General features: G+C 38.4%; 1 protein-coding gene across 3 annotated transcripts in view; it reads left to right on the top strand.

Moving 5' to 3' along the window:
* LOC121634788 (synapsin-3-like) overlaps positions 1-23,345 on the top strand; it is a 132,489-nt gene that overhangs the window by 80,840 nt on the left and 28,304 nt on the right. For all 3 annotated transcript variants that reach the window (XM_041977708.1, XM_041977707.1, XM_041977709.1), the window contains exon 7: positions 21,581-21,643. In XM_041977708.1, coding sequence (XP_041833642.1) covers positions 21,581-21,643 — 63 coding nt within the window. The remainder of the gene's footprint in view (positions 1-21,580; positions 21,644-23,345) is intronic.

Raw genomic sequence — 23,345 nt, 5'->3', positions numbered from 1 at the left:
TAATAAACAAGATATTGTTTTACACTTTACTCTTGAGTTATATAAAGAGCTCAACATCCACTGTGTTTCTCCTTCTCCCTCTGAGAAGCTCAATGTTTGTTCGGTGGTTCATTTAGGTGTGATGTATCAAAATACCCTGACCAAAAGATAAAACACAGGACATTAACCATCTGTGGAAATTTAACATCACTGCCATGTTTTATCTGAGCTGCTGCTGATGGTGCAGACCAGCTTGCTACAGCTGCGAGACACATGGCAGCTGCTGTTTGATAACAGCCGCTCACATATTATTTCAGCTTCCAGCCTTCACTCAGCGTCATGACTTAGTGTTCATGACATCCCTTTGTTAGACAGTGGATCTGAATGTGTGGCCTCTGAGTTTACATTTTCTACACCCAAATGAAGTGAAGACAAGAACTTACAGGAAGTCAATGGAGTGATTCACTTGGGGCAACATAACATATGACTTCATTCATACATAGAGAGTAGAACAACCCTGGATTCCTCACATAGAAAGATAGATAACAAAGTAACAGCCTGAATCAGACAAAGAACAAGCCTAAAATGGCAACATTGCTTTAAAAAGGAAATTATCTCAAACACATGATACACAAAAATAGATGCAGGTATGGTTCATATCCTGGTCCTGGTCTCTTAGTCTAATTAAAACATTACATAGTTTTATTTATTCTGATGAATACAAATTGTGCCTCTTTTGCAACGTCTAGCTGTCAAAGCAATGCTATAAGTCATTTTCAATAAACTTCTTTATGAATTTCTTTATTCTTCATGACTCATCACCAAGTAAGATAGAAGGAAGCCATCGTGTTTTCCTAAGCCGAAAGCAAAGTAATCAACTGTATTTAATCAATTGCATTTTAACATTTACCTACCAATTACCATTGAATATCCAAACCCAATTATTAGTTTTTATTGTCCAAACTTAAGAATTATTCTCTCTGCCTGAACAGTTACTTCTTACACCCACATTTAATCTGTTATTCTTCAACCGCTCAACCCTCCCAGTTACATTTTAATGCCCAGACCAGTAGTTCTCAAACTGTGGTTCACGTGGTACACTAAGAAAAATTCAAAAAGAAAAATATTATGAAAGTCAAATATGAGGCTAATACTGATTGATCCAGGTGGCTGGAGTGAATTTGAAATAGGAGCATCCTTCTCATCAGGCTAACTGGTAACAGTTTCTCCACTTACTAACTAGCTGGTCAATTTTTAACATGGATTTTAAGTAACCAGATATATTTTTAAATAAATTAGTTTGTATTTATAATGTTGTTAGTTCTAATACTGTGCACGTCTAAGAGAGCAGAGGCGGCATGCATCAGATTGCATGACAGTGTCGTAACAAAGAAAAGTAGGTCAGATAGAGCGCTGCTGTCAGCTTCACTGGACAGTGCAGATTTGAAACACTGTTATTGTTTGAAATTGATAAACCAAATAAAACTGGTGATATGATGGTTGGAATTTGATAGTACAAAAAAAATTATCTGAGTATGAAACTGGGATGGGATGGACAGGTGTTGTGTTTCTTTTGATATACCCATTATTTTGTTTCCATTTTTGCTAAATGGAGGGAAAAGAAGTGGTGTTTGTAAGTTTTAAAATCATCAAGTCCAGATGGGGAAAAATAATGTTTTGGGGCTGAACATGTTAATTAAATGGTGTTTAAAAATGTTATTAACATGTTAATAAAATAGTTTAAAATGAAAAAATAATTAATGGAAAAAGTGAAAATAAGCATAGCTGTAGTAAGTGATTACTTTTTAATGCCCAGACCAAACAATCATTTTCAGTGGCTAATTAATTATTTCTTACTCCTTAATTTAATTACTCTTCAAAACCTCAAGCTCGTTCATTTCTTTTTAATACTTAAACCTAACAACCCTTTTTAAAGTTGTATTAAATTATTAATTTTAATGAATCAGCAACTACTTTTTAATACCTAAACCTCAAATTAATGTCTAAACCCGAACTAATTACTTTCTTTAGCTCAAACCTAACTGCTTTTTTAAATAGCCTAGACTTAACATTTACTTTTTAATGTCTAAACCTGAAAATGAATTGATATCACTTAAACCTAATCAAAGAAGGTAAATAAAGAAGGTAAGCTGAAGTTAATGTGGTACTGATGAAGGTACTGGTCCAGACTTAAGACAACTGGTCTCTTGCAATGAAGTAATGTCTGTAACTCCAGTGCCACACCAATTCAGACTGTCAGTACTGACTTTTACAGCAGTTAAAGCTGAGAATTACATGTTTTATGACAATTTTACAAAATGCTGTTGGACAGTATTTTTATATAAACTAATCCAGCGACTGTTTTGTGTGTTTCTCTCTCTTGTGGCGCCGCCATTACTGAGGTGGCAAATCCTAATTACATATCTGCTGACACGGACAGCAGCATGGATATCTGGACTTGACAGCTTAAGACAGTGGTCTACATTTATTGATATGTGTATGTTACCAGGAGATTTTTTTTCCATATTAGTCAGACATCAGACATGAATGTAAACTGTGACTGATCTGACAAAAACTGCTTTTAATGACTGACAATCTATACTGGAATATAAAAACGCAAATCTCGTTCTAATAACTTATCAAAAGATAGTAAAGAAATAGTTTCAAACTTTTGCAAAAGCTGTTAATTTTCTGTTTTGTCAGATATTTGACCTAGTTATAACTAGCTTAGGCTGCACTGTATAGAGCAAATAGCGTTACATTTCATAATCTTTCCCAAGTTAGTCATTTACTCTCAGCAACACCACAGCTTCTTGTCTCATAGTTCGTTAACCAGCATTGGGGCGGTAGTGACTCAGGCGGTAGAATGGGTTGTCCAGTGACCACAAGATTGGCTCTCCCAGTTAATCTGTCACTGAGTCATTGGGCAAGACACTTCACCTTCCTAGATGTCAGCGAATGAATGTGTGTGTATGAATATTCCTAAATTCTTATCTCTGACATGCACAGAAATGCCACCTCAGCAGTGGTGGAGGGTCTACTTCTGGTGTTTGCCCGAATTAGTCTTTTGTTGCTCTTCTTCTTTTTCTGGACAGGTTGAACATCAGATTAATTCAAGCACCACGCTTGGCTCCAATTTTTATATAACAATTTTATAGCAGGCACCTACAAAAGTCGTAACATTACAGTCAATATCAGCACAATGTTTAGTATAAATTGAAATATAAAAGCAAACTGATATGCTAGCCTAACATGGTGGAAATTATTTACAGCTGCCTTTGACTCTAGCCCCAGAAACCCATTACAGTGATTGTATATTTGTTGGCTATTGTAAATGTTTTCATTGTTTGTCGAGTTTCCTTCTCTTGTTTGGTCCTTGTAGAGTTGTCCCATAAACACTTGTGTGATAAAAAATTACCTTGAACTTGTACTGTCTTTCTGTTAGGGCTACAAGTCTGTTTATACTCACTGTAATCTGGATCAAGGCAACATGCTAACTTCATTCTCTTGTTTGTGTTTCAATTCAGAAAATTGAACACAGCACATTAACTATGAGAATGATGGAAATGGTTGTTATTATAAAGGAAAAGTTAAGTGCACCACTTTCTCTCATTATTTCTTGGAGTGTGGCAAGAATCAAAAAGTGATTTGTGAGATTTTACAAGTACATAAAGTATAATTTTGCCTTTTGAGTTAGGAGTTGACTGATGAGAGATGCCATCTGTGTGCGGGATTAGTGTGTGTCTTTGGCTGGAGATGTCCTCACAGGATAGCTCTGACAGTAAAATGAATAAAGTAAGATCCTGGAGCCCAGCAACAAGTTCTGTGTTTTGGCCATTAATATGCAAAACTACATGCTCTATTTTAACTTCCCTGTCAGAAATGGGTTATGGGTTTGGTTATGTGTGTCTCTCACTGCTTGTCACTGTCATTTGAAACATTAAACTGGTAAAAAAAATATAAAAAAAAATGTAAAATAAGAACCTCTAGAAATTATGTCACCAAAGTAGGCCAACATACTGTAAGCATAATGCAGGGCACAGTTCTATCATCTGAAAAAGTCCAATTATAGAAAAAGGCTTGAATCAAAGCCGGCCAGCTGCCATTGTGCAGCAGAGGTTTTTAAGCCCTGTCTGATTTTGATTTGACAAAAGAGAACAGAGCTGGTGACTCAGAGGAAATACTTTTCATCCTACTGACAAGCCGTGAAAGAGACACCGGAAGAATCAAAACTTTTTTTAAGAAAGAAAAGAGCACTCCTGGGAGCGACAAACACTGGGGGAGAACGTTCAGGCCTGACTCACTCGGTCCCTGTTGCACAGCCGACGTGACGTTCCAGTTAAGTGGGACAGACAGGTTGACCCACGCTGTGCAGCTCTGTGCTGTGGAAAAGACAGGAAGCCGTGTCACAGCAGGCAAACATGTTTCATTTTTGCATAAATCTGACTACTTCTCAGGGGGAGTTGGAATCTTATAATAGTAGTGATGGGTTTATTTTTACATATTTAGTATCTCAAAAGTATTGACATACTGACTGCAGCTCTGCTTGTAATATGGTAATTAGTAAGTTTGTTATAAGACTTAACGGATTTGCCTAAATAAGATCATATTAGAATTTTCACACTTGTTTATTCACTGTGGATGTTTTTCATTTTAATTTTTTAACATAATATCTCTCAAACAACAGAAAATTACCTTTATTGCTCTGATTTAGTGTTTTTTTTTTTGTCACTTCAGACTTTTATTTTGTCATTCATTCATTCTTTAGCTTGCTTGAGGATTGAAGCTTATGTGCTTCCTAGATTATTCATATGGGCTTGAATGTGTAAGTTTTGAATGTTACATACTTACAAATATACTGCAAAAATAGTTGCTAATAACTTAAATTTAGCACATTCATATTAAAGCTAGAGTGGAGATTAGTACCAATAGTAGTACTAGTAGTAGTCATTGGTGGAATTGCATTTTACAGCTTCCACATCAGCTTTTCTTATGTATGGATTATGTTGTCCAAGGATATATTTAATCCATATTAAAATATTTTCCTAAATCTAACTCAGCTGTTTAGTTCCTAAACCTAACTAAACTGAAAACAAACATTTTGTTTTTAACTGAACATCTTCAACAAGATGCTGATTAAGATTTCTAATACCCACATTCAAAAATACACTAAAGGGGGACATCAAGCATGACATTAAACATTCCTGACCAAATACATAATGAGTTGGTAGTGAAAAGCAGCACGCTTATAATAAAATGGTACAAATTAAACAAAAGGATAAGTTGCTGATAAATGTTATAACAGGATGTGGATTGGTCATTTTTGGCCTGCCTGTGTGGACCAAAAGCTTAGTAAAGCAGTTAAAAGTTGGAGTACACTTTTATGTAGGCTATATCATTTTTGTTGCCAAGAGAATTCTTTACCCAATTTCTGCCTCAACCAAATAATTCGGTATCATACATGTGGTCTTGTTTTAGGATCCTGCTTGTCGAACAGTGGACCCAATAACATACAAGCCCATTTACCTTTGGTATCTATCTACTTTTGAAAGCCTTGAAAAGTTGAGTAGACCAAGAAATGGCCAATGGTTGTCAGAGATAATCTTCTTATCAGGCTGGTATTATATTAGCATTAGCCTGAAAGGTTGGAAATGAGCTCAAAGCTAACGATCTGAAAACAATCAGTACAATTAGATATTGTTTATTGTTCTAGTCTCCACCTTCCCACATTAATAGGAAAAGATATCTAGACTTGGTCAAGGTTTCGCCAAAGCCTTTAGTCCTCTACTTTGCTGAACAATTTAACAGATGCTTATTGGTTTCCGATTTTGGCATGTCTGTCATCTGATGTGGAGTTAAGACATCAGAGGAGGAAACACAAACATGGCCCCGACCCATGATCCTACTCACAATGGGACTCCCCCTGTAATAAAATATGATGAACGGTCAGTTACTTACCACTCAGGCGGGCCAAATGCAACCACAGCGCTCGCTGCTCAGACGCAGGGTCCCCTGCTGTACTCTACTGTACATATTTGGTGTGTATGTGGTCAGGAAACCCCACAAAATGACTACGTTATATTACAGCATGAGACAATGAGACACCAGGCCTGACCATACCATGGGCATATGACAGCATGGAAATAGCTTTCTGGAATTCCTTAAGGCTGAGAGAATGCCTTAACTGGGTATTATGCTGAGCACAGTAAAAAGTCTTTAACACCATAACTCGGGAATAAAAGGGGAGATTGTGACCATATTTTGTGACACCAAACTGGTGACTAAAATTTGTTTTCCACCTTGGGTTGAGACTGAAAAATAAACTGATGTTTGCAGATCTTAGATCAATTCAGTCAGCTCTGAAGTGCATAAGACCTTTACAGTATCAAACATCAAGCCCACATTTAAGGGGCACACAATTTATTTACAAATATATGAGAAATAAGATGGCATTTATATGACAGTCTGCACTGATTGAGAGATTAATTCTGGGATGCAGTTCATTAGCAATGATGTGCTCCTAAAAAGTATAAACCAAAAATACAACCTGATTATAGACCAGCTACCTAAACTGTTTTGAGAAAAGACAAACTGAGAAGTGTCTTTATTAAAACTACGTCTCTATAAACCAATTTCCTTCATTCAGAAAAGTGTAAAGTTTGTTTCAACAGGGAGGTGTGTGTGAGAGAGTTCATTTGGGGGAGATGTTAGAGTGAGTCACTGATAGGTCAGAGGCCAACAGGGTCAAGAGGGATCACAGGAAGCTGGTGTCACACAATGGGAGGGTCGAGGGACTCTAGCAAGTCCAAATTTAGAAATGACAGTGTTTTTGTGAGGCCTCTGCCATTTTTTTCCCCCCTTGACGGTAAGTTAACTGTCGTTCTTATAGTATCCTAGGGCTGACATAAAGCTGAGTCAGTTTATGACTTACTCTTTTAGAAATGAGTTGCTTAACCTTTGCATTATTAAAGTAACATTAAACTCTCCCAAAGGACAATGAAAAATGCAGCAGAAATGACTGTTTATCCTAATGTATAAAGCAGATGAATATCCAGGGTCTAAAGCAGTTTTCTCGATCCTGGTCCTCAGGACCCCCAGCCCTGCATGTTTTTGATATTTCCACACTTTAACACACCTGACTGAAATAAATGGCTCATTAACATGCTTACAAAGAACTTGGAAAGTAGTCAAATCAATCTGAATCAGGTGTGCTGGAGTTGGAAATATTGTAAACATGTAAGGCAGGGTGTCCCGAGGACCAGGATTGAGAAACCCTGGTCGAAGAGATTACCACTGTTAAGTGTAGCTGGTTATATGTATTTAACCGTACTCAAGCAGCACAACAGCAAACAGGGAACTGACAAAGTATAAAAAAATTAAAGAAAATGTGTCTCATTCAGAAGTTTTAAAAGTGAGACAAAAACTGAGCTAATGGGAGACTGTTTGCTAGTATTGGACATATTGTAGATTCATAGGATTGCTAAAAAAATTGCTCTAAATAAATGCTGATGTTGCTATGTATCTTTATGGCATCCCATTAGGCAATCATTTACTAGCATTTTGTCAAATAGTTTAATAAGATGACATGTCCATTTTGATACATTCATGTTACAGTCAGGTCTTTTACACACCTTAGTGTCTTGGTTGGAGTTGCTTGCTTACCCATCTGGTAAAAGTTTGTGAACAAAATCAGTGATTTCCAGTTTGAACCAACAAGGCACCAATATATAGTCTTAGATATGGTGAGGTCAAACACCATGTAGGTTTACATTGGAGAAACCAATCCTGACTACTCGTAGGATGGGACTTCAGAGCTAATTTGCTTATGTTGTAAGGAACTGTTTAAAAAAACAAATCTTAGGGCAAGCTAGATTCTCATTTTAATGCAGCTTGGAAAGGCCAGCCTAGCTGCACTCTGTAGAAGGTGACTAGCAGTCACAGCAACTCGCAGTCTCTGCTGCTAAGATTACAACCGTAGCTGCTCTGGTCGTCAAATCTCATAAATCACTTTTTGATTCTTGCAAAGTGGTGCACTGCTAGTCCCTGACTAGAAACTGCAACTAGCCTGGTCCTTCCTAGCTGCCAGCAGGCTGTTAATTCGTCATCTGCTGGTGGGTGAGAATATAAATCTGACCAGATTAGCATTAGTGTTGCCAGATCTTACGAGAAAAACAAGCAACCAACTCAAAAGAAGTGACTTGCCCCCTCTACAAAAGAAAAAAAGTATATTTTCTCTGTCTGTCTGTTCTTGAGTAACTTAAACTTTGATTAAAATAAGACATACATGACTCATCTCACTCTCTCACACACTTTACACACACTAAAACTGTGTGTAGTCGTGTAGAATGACTTCGAATCACCTCCCATATATGTTATATCCTTATTTGTTCTCAGGTATTGTCACTCTGTTGCTCTGTCAGGTGAAGTTGTGTGCACCTGTGTGTGGGTATGGGTGTTCAGATCGGACGACTGCGGTAACCAAGGAAACAGGGCTGTGGACATTAGTTCCTGAAAAAATGGACAGTTTTTTTCACGTTTTCGAGAAGCATGGAGGATCCGATTCTAACTATTTGTAGGAGGTGCTCAGCTCTGGGCCAAGTGTTTGGCCTCTGCTTGTTACCACAAACGTCTTGTGGCTTTTTGTTTTGTGTCATTTTCATTGTGTGCAGGGCAAAATTAGCATAAAAAAAAGATGTGGAGATATAAACACACCATTTTACGCTAAGGTTGTTTGTGTGTGTCTGTTATTTTGGTAAAAGCTTCTCAATTTTAGGCAACTAATAATTGCTTAAGTGCAGCTTAATGTCTGCACGTGACATCTTTCTTATTAAAAACAAGTCTAATCGAAGATATCTCACATTTTTCATCATTATTTGGTTCGAACTAAACTGTTGCTAGGAGGTTTTTCTTCTTGAATCACTTCCTGATGTGTCAGTGTTTCTGTGGGTAGTGATGAACTCTTTGGATGAGACCAGAGGGCGCGGGTTTTCTTGTCCATTGTTGACCAAGATTTGCTCGACAAACCACAGCAGGAGGTAAGGTATTACACATGTATTTTTATAGCTGGAATCCCCCATTAAGTACACAAGAGACTACACAAACATTTATGCACAGCATGGAAACAGAGTTGTGTTACACAATTATTTTTCTAGCTGTTAGGAAATTTATAATGGTGTTTAGACAGTGTCCATGTCAAACCTGCAGGGGGATCTCTCATTATCTGAGTCATGTCAAACAAGTCAACCTTGTGTTCATCCTCTCGTTTTATTTAAACATAGGTTCATTTGATTTGCCTCCGTACTTCCACAGCACTGTGTCATTCTGGCTGCACCTATTTATTTTCTTTAAATGATCACTATAGTCTTTGATGTCACTCAAGCCCACTAAAGTAAGAGCAGTGACAAATTCTTTGTAGAACGTCTTCCATATTGCATGACACAAATCTTTATCAAAATTTACATTGTAAGGTAATTTGCTCATGTTGGTGCAGTTTACTGTACCGTCCAGAGTACTGCCCATTCCTGTTGCTTGCACAGTCTGGGATAAATACAGACTAGCTTTGCCACATCCACATGTTCCAAAGCATCTTCCTCCATGATGTTTCCCCTTCTCTGCTCCCTGTGTGCCATGTCTTAATTGAAAACAGTGGCATTGCTGACATTTGGGCTGAACTATGTATGCACTTTGTCCAAGTCCTCCTTTTCCTTCCTTAGCTGTCAGGCTTGCTGACTGCTCCTGCCTCAAACGTCCACTCAAATTCTGCATCTTATGAATAAAACACAGGAAATTTTTTTTCTTTCTTTCTTTCTTTTTAATGCACATCAAGTCATTTTGGGACATTTAACCTCTTATGCATGATCATGGCTACCGTGTTACTTTTACTGTAACAGGTTTTCTCCTGTTTGTAGAGACCTAGTCAAATATGTAAGCTTAAATTATTAAATGTGATCACGTTTTAATAAATTTTATCCAATGTTCTTTCTTTTTCCTTTCTCTTTTGTTTTTTAAATGTTGAATTATGCTTCTTATTTTCTGTAAAGAACTTTGAATCACCCTGTTGTTGAATTGTGCTGTACAAATAAACTCGCCTCGCCTAAAGAGAACCACATTATTTTCAGTGAAAACCAGAGTATAGCAGCCCAATTCATCTAGGAATTAGTAAAATAATGTCTGACAAGGAACTGTGCAAAAGTAAAAGCTAAAAAAGTGACCCTGAGCAGTTTTACAGATGTTTAAATAGAGGTGTTATGTCTCAGGAAGCCATCAGCCGATGTTGATTATCGTCCCCTCTGTCAATCGTCAGTCAGGAGAATCGAGAGATAGCCCTCCAAAGGCACTTCTGTACTGTAGTATCTCATTCTGCCCTCTGTATAGGGGGCTCTTGTCCAGAAGAGGATAATTCTGCATTACTTGGCTTGTTTAAAGGAGAAAAAAAAGAAAAATCTTTTCTGTTTTTGTCTGTCACAGTATGATTTCTTCCATCTTCATTTCCCCTAATTCTGCAGATTAATTGAAATTCCACAGAGGCCTTAAATACAGTAATCCTCTCTTATTGTTGTGGCCACAGTAAGCCTTGGTAGTTTTACAGATTTTCTTACATCCAAATCATAATAAGGACTTGAAAAACTATGAGCGAAATTATGTTGGAAAGATGTAAGAGAAGAGCAAGGAAAATGAAGGCACCCTGTTTATTCTAACAGTAACTAGACACGGTGGGTTCATGTAAGCTCAACTTTCCATTCAGCAAAATGATGGGAGCTTCAAATGATAAGGGGTATGCTGTTTCAACTTTTGATAAATATTACTGTTTGAACAGTGTATGCTTCTGTTCTGTTTTTGCATTTGAAGATAACTTGACACCAGCTTTGAGGGTTTTGATTTATGCTTCGGCAAACTTTAATCTTGCATGAAACTTTGGAAAACTGCAAAGTGCAAGTCCATTGTAAATGTAGTTAAGACAAAACTGTGTTCATTCCGTCAAATTCAGTCTTAACATCTGCTTTATATCCTGAATGTGAAGCTGCATATTTATGCGTCCGGCTTCCTTCATTAAACATGCTTTCAGTAGAAACTGGATATTTGGGCAAGATAAAGAAAGTGGCTGCATGAACATTTTCTTTCTTAGAATCAGAGATGAGTAGGAGCAGCTGAGTGGTTTCATGGATGGCAACAGCTGCCAACAGTGTGTCACAGTAACCTCTGACCTCTGTGAATGGACACTCACGGGAAGGTTTCACACAAATAAAATCTGACCCTACAAGTCAATATTTTGTTCATTTGTGTACATAGTTTTGAGTCACAGGTGCAGGTTTGTGATTGTTTTTGCCAGCATGATGAAGCTGAAAGAACTGACTGAATGAGTCTATTCACTCCATGCATCATGGGACAGGGAATCCAAAACTGCACACGGCTACCTCATTTCTGCTCAGCCTTTTCCGAGACCTAATACTGTCGGAAAGCCTGGAAAGTGGGAATGAAACATCACTTTTCCTCTTAGACTGAGAAGAATGTGGCACAGCGTTGATGGCTTTTGCAGGATTGGCTTACCCACGACTTGTCTGTCTTTTCTCTTTCTAAAAAGGAATGTAGGTTAGTGAATTATCGCTTTAAAAAAATCCTATCTCGTCCCCCATCACAGTATGACTAAAGAGAATTGGAAAATAAATAACACAACTTTGGTGCAGTCTGGACATGTACTTAACACTGACTTTCAAACAAATCTGTGTTTTTAAGAATTAATGGATTGGACGCATGTTGTGGTTGTGTTCTGTTAATAAAACTTATTGGTTAACCATCTGTAATAACCACCTGTGAGAGCTCTGAGACTTTACTACTTTTTTGTTTTAATTGACATATTTAACATAATGTTCTTGAAGACATAATAAATGGGCAATTACAGCTGAATATACCTGACATATGCTTCTCAAAGTTCATGTAAGAGATACGTTGAGACCACAGTTTGTACCTAGTATCACAAAGTAAATAAATGAAGCAACTATGTATAAATCAGTGGCTCAGATGGTGGGACAGATTGTCCCTCTATACTTATACTCAAATGTTACAAGTGAGACCCTAAATTTGATGCTTAGTTTTGGATAAGAAATGGATGAACTGATCAACCAAAGAAAACCATGTTTGGGTTGTTATGTTTACATACAGTTACAAGGCCTTTTTAAAGTTTAGTATGAAGTTTTGTGTGGTTCAATAGCTACATTTACATGGATGAATATTAAATCTGTCCAATTAAAATCAGTCTGATTGGAAATTCCAGCTGACATGTGTACATGGGAGCTAGATAAAGTGATCCAACCAGTTGGAAAATTATTTCCGATCGAGGGCGATCGGATCAGCTGACATGTTTACATGATGCATTTATATTCTGATTGGATGTTCGATCGGATCAAAAGTGCTCCATGTAAACATAGCTAATGAGAAATGTATGTAATCTTGGAAGTTGAATGAAATGAAGAAAACTTTGTAATTCGGCATCAGGAAATTGATGATGTCCCGGATTTGTTTCTGTTTTTTGGTTTGTTTTTGATTTTTATTGTTTCTTTATTCTTTTTAAATAATTGTGAATTATATTTCATAAGGCCTCACAGCAAGAAGGTCACTGGTTCGAATCTCGGCTGGGGGGAGGTTCGAACCTTGAGGGCGGTGGGCTTTCTGTGTGGAGTTTGCATTTTCTCCCCGTGTATGCGTGGGTTCTCTCCGGGTACTCCGGCTTCCTCCCACCGTCCAAAGACATGCATGTTAGGTTAATTGATGACTCTAAATTCTCCCTAGGAGTGTGTGCGAGTGTGAATGATTATTTGTCCCCTATGTATTGGCCCTGCGATGGACTGGTGACCTGTCCAGGGTGTACCCTGCCTCTCACCTGTTAATGCTGGGATAGGCTCCAGCTTGCCCGCAACCCTTAATGGACCAAGCGGTACAGAGAATGAATGAATGAATGAATGAATAATTATATTTTATAAGGCGATGGCTGTTAGTATCTTGGTCTGTATCAAGACAGAAAGATTGTTAGTATTGTTGTGTCTTTAAGCTTCATGAAGAAGCCTCTTCCTGAACACACTGTTTTCTCACTGTGTGTAGAGGATGTGAAGCATTGTCCATTATGTTCAGCAGCTTATGCTGCCTTCTTCTCTGAAATTTGAGTTCCAAGAGATCCAGATCAGTCCCCAGCACAGAGCCAGGCTTCTTGAGTTTGATCTTGATTCTTGAAAGATAATACGAAACAAATTGCTCACAGACTGGTTTCCAGTGGGAAGATTTTTACCTTTACAGTGACTCGTCAAAGTTGAAAAGCACCTTGTAGTTTTTGGTTAATTTGATTGTCTCAATCTGCTCGTAAAGTCTTAAAGCGGCATATAAATAAGAGTCCAGGATATGTTCCTGCAGCCATAATCTGAAATACATAAAGTTGCATCTGACATTTTGACTCAGGTGGACAGCATTTGCACAGAAATGTTAGATTTGTTTTTAGGCAGTACATAATATTTCCATTAGTAATCATAAGCAGAAGAGGTGTCTGATGTGCATGCTACATCTGCAGCTTCTTCCTATCAACGTTGCCACTAAGCATTCCTCCTTTGTTATGTTAGTGTACAATGCATCATGGGTAATGTAGTGTGAAGTAGGTGTATGACCAGGAAAATGTAGGCATTGACTGTTGCAGGACCTTTTTTAACGAGTTCTTTAAAGTTGTTATTTAAAAAATGTTTTCATCAGTTCAACACTCACAAAAAAACAAAAGCGTTCAATGAATGCTGCGTTTGAACTCGTTCATGCACAACACTGCACATTTCCCATCAGAGCAGCTGGAAGAAATGGTTTGAATTTCTTCTGCTTTTTCTCTGCTTTGCTCCTGTCTTGCCGCCTCTTCCTTTCCTCTTGAATTTGTGTGATTATTGGTATTATTACATTAATTAGAGAGAGAGAGAGAGACAGAGAGAGCGAGAGAGAGATGAACAGATTGTCTAATAAAAAAGTCAACTGTATTTATTTAAAAAAAAAAAGGTATAATCAGACCTACTTTAATTGCTGCCACCTGGGGACACAATCTACACTGTAGAGAATAATTAATAAAAGTAGAATAAGAATATCCTTCTTTTTTTCTTTTCATTTTTGGAAACTGGCGACCTGTCTAGGATGTACCCTGCCTTTCATCTAGTAGCACCTGGGATAGGCTCCAGACTCTGTGACTCTGCATTGGAATAAGCGTGTATAGAAAATGAATGGACTTTTAAAAAAATGACATTACAACCGGCTTGCAGCCGCATGTCTTGGACACTCGGGTGAAGAGAGGGGCGGAGCTGTCAGCTGATCACCACCTGGTGGTGAGATGGCTCAGATGTAGTATAGGTAGTATAGGTATATATAGGTAGTGACCGAAAGAACAAGATCACAAATACCAGTGGACGAAATTAGTTTTCTCCACAGGGTGGCTGGCTCTCACTTAGAGATAGGGTGAGAAGCTTGGTGATCCGGGAGGGGCTCATAGTGGAGTCACTGCTCCTCCGCATCGTGAGGAGCCAGATGAGGTGGCTCAGGCAACTGTTCATGATGCCTCCATGACGCCTCCCTGGTGAGATGTTCCGTGCACATCCCATCAGAATGGGGCCCTGGGGAAGACCCAGGACACGCTGGATGTACTACATCTCGCGGCTGGCCTGGGAACGCCTCAGGATCCCCTCAGATGAGCTCGTGAATGTGGTCGGGGAGAGGGAAGTCTGAGTTTCCCTGCTTAGGCAGCCGTGACCCAACTCCGGATAAGCGGCAGATAACGAATGGATGGATGGACATTACAACCTACAACAATAACTACATTATTATTAGTATTATCTCATTAAGACCTCGCTTTGAATATGACAGTGCTATGCAAAAAGCCATTTCTGACTACTTTAGCCTGAATAAGCTCATATTTGATGTATGGAATTATGAAAAAATGCTTTACTGACTCAATTTTCCTCTCTGTATATCTACCAGTTTTCACAACATCTGAGAAAACACTTCGCTACTTTGACATGTCTTCACTGTTTCCCCTACTTTTATATGGAAACCAAATTGGACACTAATAACAAATATAAAGAAAAGTTGTAGACATGTGGGACCAAACTAATGAACCAGAACGATACATCAGTGCTAAAAAGTCTGTTTACAGTAGAAACCCACAATATGATGCATCTTCCAAGAAAAACAGACAACAAAAATTTATGTTTGGGGAATTTAGTCACAAGAGTACTAAAGAAATGTTGCTTTGTGATCAGACACTGACTCAGTTTGAGGTAATGGATAACAGAATCTATTTGCTCAAGGGGATGTTACCAACCTTAATATGGTTTGGATAAAGCTAAATCCTCCCAAAAACCAAGCAAGCTTTGATGACAAAGCAGGTTACTTAACAACAAGGATGCCACTGACCATCAACACCTCAGTGCTGCTAGGATGCATCCACCCTGGAAACTTCCATCCTCAGGTCTAACTTGTATTTTTTCCAGACAGCTGCCAGCCTCATGGAAGCACACAGGAATGGATCCTAATGGGAGCCATATGGGCTCAAATTCCACAACAATAATTACCATGCCGCATTAGACAGCTTTTACTGTATACACTTTAACACAATGGCATCTACTGCAGTTTCGGGGCGGATGTTATTCCAGGGGGTTACTATGACAACTTGTAAATGTCTGTTACAGGAACTACTGTGTGGGTCATGCCTATGACACATACCGTAATTCTGCAGTCTGGTTATCTTGTTTCAGCATAGCTGTAGAAGCAAAAAGACAGGACTCATCTGTTGGCTACTGAATCCTTTCCCATCAGGTGTATGAGTTCAGTGAGTAACTTGAGGGGATTCGCATAATAAACATTATGGGTCTTTTGAGGCTCTCTAAATCCGTAAGCAGGGTTTGATGTGGTCAGGCACTCTTTGGTCCTACTGCAGTCAGACTCTTGAAATGGGATTCTGAGTCGGGGGTCCCCCTGCTCTCGACGTCTGCATAAACCATTGGGCCTTATGTTTTCCCCTTGATGTGGCAAGTTTGAGTGGCCATAATAAAAATTAAGAGATCATAAATAGAGGATGGATGTACCATGTGTTTTGTTTTATACTGCCTTTGCTCCCAACAAGAGGTTTAACACTCGTTGCTCAGCAACTTAATCGCTATACCGCTCTACAAGCTTGTAATTGGAAATAGCTTGTCTTTGTGTGTTCTTGTTGTTACTTTATTAGGACTTCTGGTATAATCACAGACCTAAGGACCAACAGTCCTTATAGGGACAAAGGCTAGACTCTGAGGTTGTGGTTAAGACTAAGGTGAGAAATAAGTTTGGGTAAAAGGTTTAGGTTAGAAGTAAGCTGTGTTGAGGTTGGGGTTTATTTATACATCAGTCAATCCTCTGGCTCCAATTTTGTGGATCAACTAAAAGATTTTGAGGGAATTATTTGGACACCCAACTATAATGACATTGCTGAGGTCTGGCAGAAATGTGATGAATGACTTAACCAGTTTTTCAGGCTTAATTTAAGAAAGAAAGCTTCTGATTTCTCCAATATTTTTCAGACGAATGAAGGCCATGATAGAGACCAATCGTCATGTCAACATGAATAAAAAGAAAAATCCTGGTCCAAAAAATACCCCAACCTCCTTTTATATCTGTTGTTTCATTTAACAAAAACTAACCCACTTGTTTTCTATACCTGCTTAAATAGGGTTGTGAAGGGGTTGGAGCCCATCCCGTCATCTGGTGAGATGCAGGGTACATCCTGGACAAGTCACCAGTCCATCACAGAAAAAAAAGAAACAATCCAAAATGCATAATCAATGTTTGAAAAAGTTAAAACACCCCATGATTCAGTAGCTTATTGGGCCACCCTTTTTGCAGTTTCTCAGCATTGCACAATCTGATCTTGGGGGGAACTTGCTCCAACAAACTCCAATGAACATCAACATCTGTTTTTTATTTAGATTATGTTGATTTTTTCCCACTTCTGAATAATCTTTCTCTGAAGATTGACGGACACCAAATTTTTGGGAAATCTGTATAATCTTTTTCATATTAATGGCCCACAACAGTTGCCTTTTTAGGGAAGACATCATTGCTGACGTCTTTCCTACTGGCCATTGTGTTGATACACAGCTGATACACCCAGTTATTGTTTCCTTAATATATATACCCCAATTCCTTTCTTAATAGCCATCTATTGTATTAATATCATTCCCCTTAGTTCCAGTTTTCCCATGACTTAAAGTTTGCTTCTTGGATTCCTGCCTCCATATACATTTTGTTACCCTGCTCCAACAGCACTCATAGTATTTTTGCACCTTTTACATGAGTCAGTTAAGTTTCTTGTTGCACCTACTGCCTCCTGGGTTAGTCTACATTTGGGTCCTGCTCCACTACACTGTGAAATGAACTGACCAAGACTAAACCCAGCAGCTAAATACATTACTCCTTTAGACTTCTTTCCCTTACAGGTGATTAAAAGAGCCAGTTATCAGCTGGAACCAGTCCCTGAGCAACCTCACAGGAGACTTATAGGAGCTGAGGCTCCAGGCTGGCCACTGCAGCTGCCACACACACTGATTCTCTGGTCTCTAATAAGGTCTGATACCCCTCAGCAAGTCTTGGAGAGGGTCTTCAATGTTGTCTTAATGCTGCAGCCAATGTCTTTGTCTCCAAACTACATAAAGGACACATCACATGTGCAGACTGGTGTTCTACCAGGTAAATAAGACTTAAACCAGTCCAGTCAAGTGTTCAAGGCTTTGTAAGAAAAGCTTTTTTTTATCGTGTTTAAACAAACCATTATTTGGTAAAAACAGCCATTTATTTGTGACAGATCCTCCGTTTGTGAGCTTAAAGGGCCTTTTACAGGTTTTCCAGTGGAGACAGTGTTGGTCTCCATATGTACAAATAAAAGTACAGATGAAAGTTTTCAGGCTGGAATGTTGCATGGAAGCATGATTCACCTCAGAAACTGACCTGAGCAATAATCTTGCTTCACTCTCACCCAACAAGCTTTGCGCAAACAGCCACAGAGGGGTTTGGGTGGGTGGGTTTCCCTGAAGTATTTCCATCGTCTGCCAGCTCTTGATTTTTAGCCACATTTACTGAAAATGAGGGGAGCCTGCCTGTTCCTAAAGGAAACCTAGACTGGTGAAATCACCCACCATATAATTAGCTTTTTTAGCATGTGACTTCTTAACATCTTTACCACACTGGATGCCTTTAACAGATTTCTGCTTGGAGCAAAAGGCTGAGGGGTGCACATACAACTTAGATGAAACACAGCTGAAGTTTTAAAAGAGAAACCTGCCACATCTGAGAGCTAATGGAGGCTATTTGCCAAGATTTTTAAATGGTGGAACCTTGTTTTGTTGAACAATATTTTTAACATTATGGCATCTACTTCTTTTGTAAGTTATTCATTAAAAATTTAAAAACCTGGAAGGGTGCGAGTGACAGTGTCTGACCTGACAGTATCTTCGTTGATAGCTCGACAGATGATTCCCAGACAGCATTCTTTAAATGTTCCTGAAAACATTGTTACACCCTGTAGGGCTTTTTCACCTTCTTCAATATTTGGATATCAGTAAAGGTGACTTGTTGAGGTCAGTGAATCACCTGGAAAAAAATAGTCTAGGCTCATCTGCCGTCATCACCATGCTGATGACAATGACTGGAAGTAACATGTCCAGACAGGGTAGGTGGCTACTACTCCATCCACCCAACCCACTCACTCCCGCAGACAAACAGGCATCCACCCTGCTGTGGCACTTCTCAGTTACTTGTTAAACTGAAGGCATGTCATCATGCGTCATTTGACGCACACATGTAGATGCTCTAAACTGTGAACTTCTGACAGGCTTCATACTTCCTGCTTTCTTACAGAAAATACTCATCAATTTCATTCATATTTTGCATATGAAACCAACTTAGTATTTTGTAAAGTGTTGCAGTATTATTAACTGAATGTAACCCAGAAAACTGTTATTTTTAGTTGAAAACCTATAATGAAAAACTTACTCTTTGTACTTTGGTCATCATCATTGATATAAAATTTTGGAGATATGGGAAGCAACAGTCTTGTATAGTTGTGTTTAAATTGACATCATTGATCTTAGAACTGGTTTTAGCACCAGTAAAGAAACCAACCATCAATTTTCTATACCTACCTATTCCAGTAAAGGGCTGTGGCGGGCTGCAGCTTAGGCAGGGCAAGAGACAGGGTACATCCTTGACAGGTCACCGGTATTACTGAAACTTTGGTCAAAAAGGTGTTTAGGAGGCCTTTGTGGCTTTTAAAAGAAACTGTGGAAACACCCGTATAAGTCATATTTTATATAGAGGATGCCTGTACTTACAGATATGAACAAACCTATATTTTCTCCTTATGACTGGGATCCTGTGGCTTTGAGTGGCCACCCAGAATGTGCCCATGACCTATCTGGTTCAATCCATGAGCAGGAGCAAGGTTTGCCCACAAAACAAACTTGCCCCCCTTTTGTTACAGCGCTGTACAATTTGTATAGTCTTTCAGGGAATTCCGCTATTATACAGCACAAAGACTCAACAGACCCTCAAACATTTAACCTGTTTTTGAAACCTTGGTTTCGAAAGTATCGGATCTCATGAAAATCTGATGGGTAGTTATTCCGACTTTCCTGGTATTTCAATCCAGAAGGCATGATTACAAGGCAAGGCTGATCAAATGCATAATTGCATTAGTTTCTAATTTATTTTTCAAGGCTGTGTGTTCTTCATTTTCCTAAATGCTTGTTGTGCACTCAGCTCTTAAAGTGGACTACAGAGATGACTCCTCGATACAGCCTAGCCTCCTTTCTGTACTTCGGCACTTGTAAAGTGATAATGGGAGACAATTAAAATCACTTGTCTGCATGTCAGCCAGGTCTGTCAGTAGATGCGTCACTCACACCCTCAAGCAGCTCTGTCAGTTCAAAGCCCAAAACAAGCTGACGGCAGCACTGGGATGTGCAGATTGTCAACTGTCAGGAGGTGTGGATGAAATGATAGCAGCTGTTCAGGGGGGGGGGTCCTTTAGCAACTGTCATATTAGTGTTATTTTCTTTATATCAGTGGCTGTGTTAAAGAAGCAAAAAACTTATGTAACCTGGTTTTGAAGCCGGAGTTATTTAACACAAGGATGGGGAAAGTGCTTTTGAAACAGGAAAAGTGCTTCTTTAGATGACCTCCCTATCAGTAAATTTATCAAGGGCCGATCAAACCACAGGAAGGTTTGAAGTAATCTGTTGATGTTCTGTCCACTTCAGTTCTACAAATTATGAGACAAAACATGTTTGCAGTCTATTTGGTTTGTCCAAAGCCATCCCACTGAAATGTGGTCTTCCACCCAACTTCCCAGAACTGTGTAATAAACCAACATTCTTCCAACTCTTCCTCATGCGGGGCAGTTTCAAGTTTAGTGGGATGGCATGAGAGCCAGTGCCTTTCTGGACACTTCATGTACACATTCGGAACATATGCAAAGGAAATAGTTGTCTGCTTTTAGTTGTGTCTCAATGTGATGTTTACAAGAGGTCTAGCTGGATATTTAGAGTACAAAGAGTTGAATGTCCTCACAGACCACAACCTTATCAAACTTTTAGCGTTATGTAATAATCCTTTTCTTTCCCATTTTTAACTTTTTGAGAATAATATTCAATTTCAACACATGAATGAATGGAAAGGTTTACCTGCTACACCGGTCTTTTTCACTTTTCTTTCAATACATAGACATCCTTATCTCAGTATATGTGTTAGTGTGTGGAAAGGTTTTGTTTGTATTGTCAAACCTCCAGTTTTTAGCTCTTAAACAAAGTTAGCTTTAGCATCGGGTGTTGTTGGTTTTCATTGTTCCTTAAGCCATTGACTTTAGCATTTAGTTTTCAGACATACTGTATGTGACTGTGAAGAAATATATTAATTTTGATTAGTACAATTTGAAGCAAAAATGCTTTAATGTATATACCACATTTAAACAGGTTTGAGCAATAGCGCCTAAATGTTTTCGTCAGAGCTAGGTTAAATAGAAGATAGGAATTTAGCAGCAGGCCACACACATTTGCGAAAAACATCTGCTTTATATATTTATAAAACTAGACTGTTTATTAGCAAGCAATATTAATTTTATGGGGAAGGAAAATAATGCATCATTGCTGTGTTAATGCATCACCTTTGCCCTCTTGGATGTATATGTTAAACGTTTTATACTGTATGGTTTATGTTGGTTTTTTAAACTGTCTATAATGATTACCTGTAATGAAATTTGGACTACCTCTGCCTTGGCCAGAGCTCCCTTGAAAAAGAGATTTTGTAATCTTAATGGGACTTACCTGGTAAAATAAATGTGAAATAAAAAATAAATAAATAAATAAAAATAAGAATTCCAGTTTTTCCAAGGGGCAAGAACAAATGACATCGGTTACAGTTGAAAACCTTGAAATGAAATTATACTTTCAACCTATGATGTTGATGTTCTTGACTTTTAGAATAGAGGTCTTATATTTTTATTTATTTATTTATTTTCACTTAGTGTGACATTCATTTAATTATGTGATGACGTTCCTGTCTGCAGGTGACAACTCCTTCCTTCCCCGTAGTAGTCAAGATGGGGCATGCACATGCTGGAATGGGAAAGGTAAGTTCCTTAAAATATAAATACACATATACAAAGCTTTTGTTACCGTACACTCTAAAATTAACCATTTTCTTGACCTTAAAGAGGCACTATAGGACTCTGGCAAATTTTCTTAGTAACGCGCCTCCTAACAACATTGTAATTCAATATTCATCTTGCATCCTGCAACTTTAACACTGTATATCCCTTTGTCTCTCTAACTTTTATCACAAACAAATCATTGCCGCCCAAAAAGTTCCAGCAGGACATGAACAGATTCTGATATGAAGACCCACAATTTTACAAATAACTGTAGGTAAACTTTACTTTAAACTGGTGTGAAACCAAAACAGGAAGTGAACACAACCAAAACGACAAGGGCAAAAACTACAACAAAAAACAGGAAGTAAGGTAATTGAGGGCAAGAAATAAGCTTATTAAAAAATAGTAAAGTAGAATAAGGTATTATTAAGAAACCAAAAGACAAAATCAAGACCGTAACTCAAAAACCCGTTGACCATAACATTCTTACCATTCCAGTGTTGTTGTCATTCATGGAATAAAGAGTTGGAGATTTCCAGTTTTTAGGAATGTCCCAACTCTGCTTTTAAATTCTTGATATTTTTGGAAGAAAAAAAATTGGTCGCTTCTCTGTTGTACTTACAGAGTTAGCAACTAACCCTGTGTCATCTCTTTTCGAGAAATGTTAGCTGTGTGCTTGCTTTAAAACCTTTTCTGAAGGAGTATTGCGCAGGCTTGTGTTGCTGCTTTGTCTGATGGATGCAACAGTGTCTACTAGAGGGCTGCACCAATCCTGAAAGCGCAGTAAAGTTAGCCTAGGGGGATTTTCTGCTGAGCTGGGGGTGTCACAACCTGGTGGTTTTTGGCACAACGTCACACGCCAGCAACTGGATATCAACACAGTGGCCATTTTGAGGAGAGGACATTATTGGAGGAAGCAAGAAAAGAGAGAATGTGACTGGGCAAGTGATAAGACAGACGTCAACATTGGGCTGGCTTTTACTTGCTGGAACGAGAACAATAAAGACAGGATGCAAGACAGATGCTGAATTATCCTTTCCTTAGGGGGCGCTACAGTACAAAAATCTGCCAAAGTTCAGTAGTGCTGCTTTAAACAAATTTGTTAATATGCAGATAAGCACCCAGGTTTGGATTTCCTCGTATAAAAGCTAAGACCATGTACGTTCACACAGATTTGTCTAGACTGCAGTCATGTAAATCAAACATGATAATATCTGAGCTGCTTCTACTAACCTGGGATCAAGCAGGAGGTCTAAATTCTAAACGCCCACCTGTTGAAATCTGGAAAGATTAAAATAAGACAAGCTCCAAGTAATTATTTTAATCAGGCTGTATCGTGTGAAAACTGTTCTTGGATTTTCTCTTGTGAAGCAGATATCTGATTACCACAAAGATTGATGAACGCAGATGTTTAACACCACTGATAAGATCAGAGTACAGTCCACTGGTATTTTGTTTCATTAGCATTTCATTAAAACTGTAACTGTTGTTTTACATATTCTGGCTGTCTTACATATTCAACCATGATTGCTGTGAAGAAATAACCAGCTGATGTCTATCAGGTCTTCTGACTACAAAATGAGCAATAACCAGTGAGCAGTTGTTTTTCTTTTAAAACTTATCTTGTATAAATAAGTGTTAATTATTCATTTTTAGATATGAAGTTACACAGTAGCTGAAG

The sequence above is a fragment of the Melanotaenia boesemani genome, chromosome 23 (genome assembly GCF_017639745.1).
Source record: "Melanotaenia boesemani isolate fMelBoe1 chromosome 23, fMelBoe1.pri, whole genome shotgun sequence".
In the NCBI taxonomy this organism is placed as follows: Eukaryota; Metazoa; Chordata; class Actinopteri; order Atheriniformes; family Melanotaeniidae; genus Melanotaenia; species Melanotaenia boesemani.
Note: the sequence above shows the minus strand (reverse complement) of the source record. Positions and strands in the feature narration are given on the sequence as shown.